The sequence below is a fragment of the Sinocyclocheilus anshuiensis genome, unplaced genomic scaffold, assembly GCF_001515605.1.
Source record: "Sinocyclocheilus anshuiensis isolate Anshui unplaced genomic scaffold, SAMN03320099.WGS_v1.1 scaffold436, whole genome shotgun sequence".
Classification (NCBI taxonomy): domain Eukaryota; kingdom Metazoa; phylum Chordata; class Actinopteri; order Cypriniformes; family Cyprinidae; genus Sinocyclocheilus; species Sinocyclocheilus anshuiensis.
This window is the reverse complement of record NW_015560618.1, coordinates 1,597,704-1,599,939: the sequence shown is the minus strand read 5'-3', so window position 1 is coordinate 1,599,939 and position 2,236 is coordinate 1,597,704. Positions and strand designations below refer to the sequence as shown.

General features: G+C 31.8%; 1 protein-coding gene across 1 annotated transcript in view; it reads right to left on the bottom strand.

Annotated features, from left to right (window-relative positions):
• The window catches only part of pls1 (plastin 1 (I isoform)), an 18,231-nt gene that overhangs the window by 11,798 nt on the left and 4,197 nt on the right, over positions 1–2,236 (bottom strand). Inside the window, exons 8-10 of the mRNA XM_016478074.1 lie at positions 911–1,076; positions 673–737; positions 135–212 (exon numbers count right to left, since the gene is read on the bottom strand). Coding sequence (XP_016333560.1) covers positions 135–212; positions 673–737; positions 911–1,076 — 309 coding nt within the window. The remainder of the gene's footprint in view (positions 1–134; positions 213–672; positions 738–910; positions 1,077–2,236) is intronic.

Here is a 2,236-nt window from a genome sequence, read left to right as displayed (position 1 = left end):
TTATTATTATTTATTTTTTTTTGTGTGTGTGTGTGTATGATAAACTTTAGCCCAAAGCCTAGTTCTAATGGGGTGATGTCAATTTTCAGTAGCAACAGATAATTATGACTTCTGTGATAAAGCTTATAAGCTACCTTAATATCGTCACTGAAGTTTCTGATTGGTTCCCAGCCAGCAGCTTTGAGGTGATAGTTGACCCATCGCAGCAAAATGTCCTCGGGGGACATTGACATCAGGTGGTTGGTTGACTCTTAAATTTTATAAAGAATATCTCTTTGGATTTGAGACTTTAGTCTTTGCAGCTTTACAGATCTTTTTTATGCACCAAGAGCTTGTATCACTTCAAAGAGAAAGGAAAAATTTAAATCGCATCATATGACCCCTTTAAATCTAAATATATTTATGTTGTCCATAATTAAAAAAAATAATAATTTTGCATTTACACTAAATTTATTTTTCTTAACCCCTGAAGTGCATTTTGTAATATATTTTTGCATCTGAAGGTTTACGCTAAATATGTTTGAAATTTTGAAAATATATTACCTTTATCTATGCTATTTGTAATTTATATATTTAGGATATTCACTACCGTTCAAAAGTTTGGGGTCTCTTCTGCTCACCAAGGCTGCATTTATTTGAGCAGAGGTGATAGTTGACCCATCGCAGCAAAATGTCCTCGGGGGACATTGACATCAGGTGGTCCAGCTCCTCTGACTCACCCAGCAAAGCAATTAGAGCTACAGAGGCATAAATACACGGACACGTGTTACTCAAACCTCTTAAGAGGCGTAAATCAGTCACTCACGTACATGCATGCTTTTATTTATTTATGGCAGCAATCAGCACCCCATTTGGGACAGCACCATGATTATAAAAAACTCAATTTAGGCTATTGCAGCAGAGTAATGACCTTCATTGCGTGAGATCTCAATGTCAGCAAAGAGGCCGATTTTTATGATTTGCCAGAGGAGGCCAAGCACGAGGTGAGGGGTTCCTGCTTTCATGTCCTGAGCATCGATGTTGACCACCGTGCAGCCAATAGCTGACGCAGAGTTGAGAGCCAACACCAAATTCTCCTGTAGAAAACAACAGAAATATAATGCACACATCTTTTATCCGAAAGATTCTGAAGGCCCATTCACACTATAAGTATTGTTAATAATCGTTCTAATTCTGTGAGAATAGTGAGGTCCACACCACAACTATAAGAGTAACAAAACAAATAAACAGTATTGTTAGAGTCACTTTCAGAATTTTTTTTACAGCTACTTAACACTGACAGCCAATCAGAATCCACCTGACTTTAAAAAGCTAGAGCATTAAAACGACAGATGACCAAACTGCAGCACACGCTTATAATAAACAGAACATTATCGTGTGATGTTATGGATGCTATATATAGATAGTGTTATCTATATGGCTGTCATTTTCAGTGTGAACGGGTCTTAAAGATGATAAACATACAGAAAGTGCATTAGGAAGAATCTCACAAAACTTGTCAAGAACGTGTTAGGTTATATGTCACCCAAATATCATTAAAAAAAAGTTATGAAATATATTTCTACATTTTTAATTGAAAAATGTGTACAGGATAAGAATATTATATATATTATTAAGAATATATTTTTTAGTGATGTGACACACACACACACGCACACACACACACACATATATATATATATATATATATATATTCCATATCATTCTTATTACAAAAAGATGTATTTGCACTGTATTTACACAATGATGCATTAAAAAGATAAATATATTGTAGCATTAACATGTGGTGATGTGAATGCTTATGTTAGCATTACACACAGAAATAAGTGTTATTGGGTCTTAAAGATAATTTATTAGCACACAGCAATATAAAAGATACATAAAGTACATTGAGGTTATCTTAAAAAAACTAGTTAAGAACATGTCTAGGTTATATTTCACCCACAAATAAAATAATAAATGTATTAAATATATTTAAATATTTTGAATAAAGAAAAAATATGTACAGAAAAGTAGCAAAGTAGGTCTTTTTAGTATTGTGACATTTTTTCCTTAAAAATTCTCATTATTGTAATATAAAATATTCTTATTACTGTACTGCAGAAAAAATATACTGTATATTTACATTGTATTTACACAATGATACATTAAAACATTATATATATACAGTATATATATATATATATATTATACAATTTATAATATATATAATATATATATTATCCATTTATAAAAT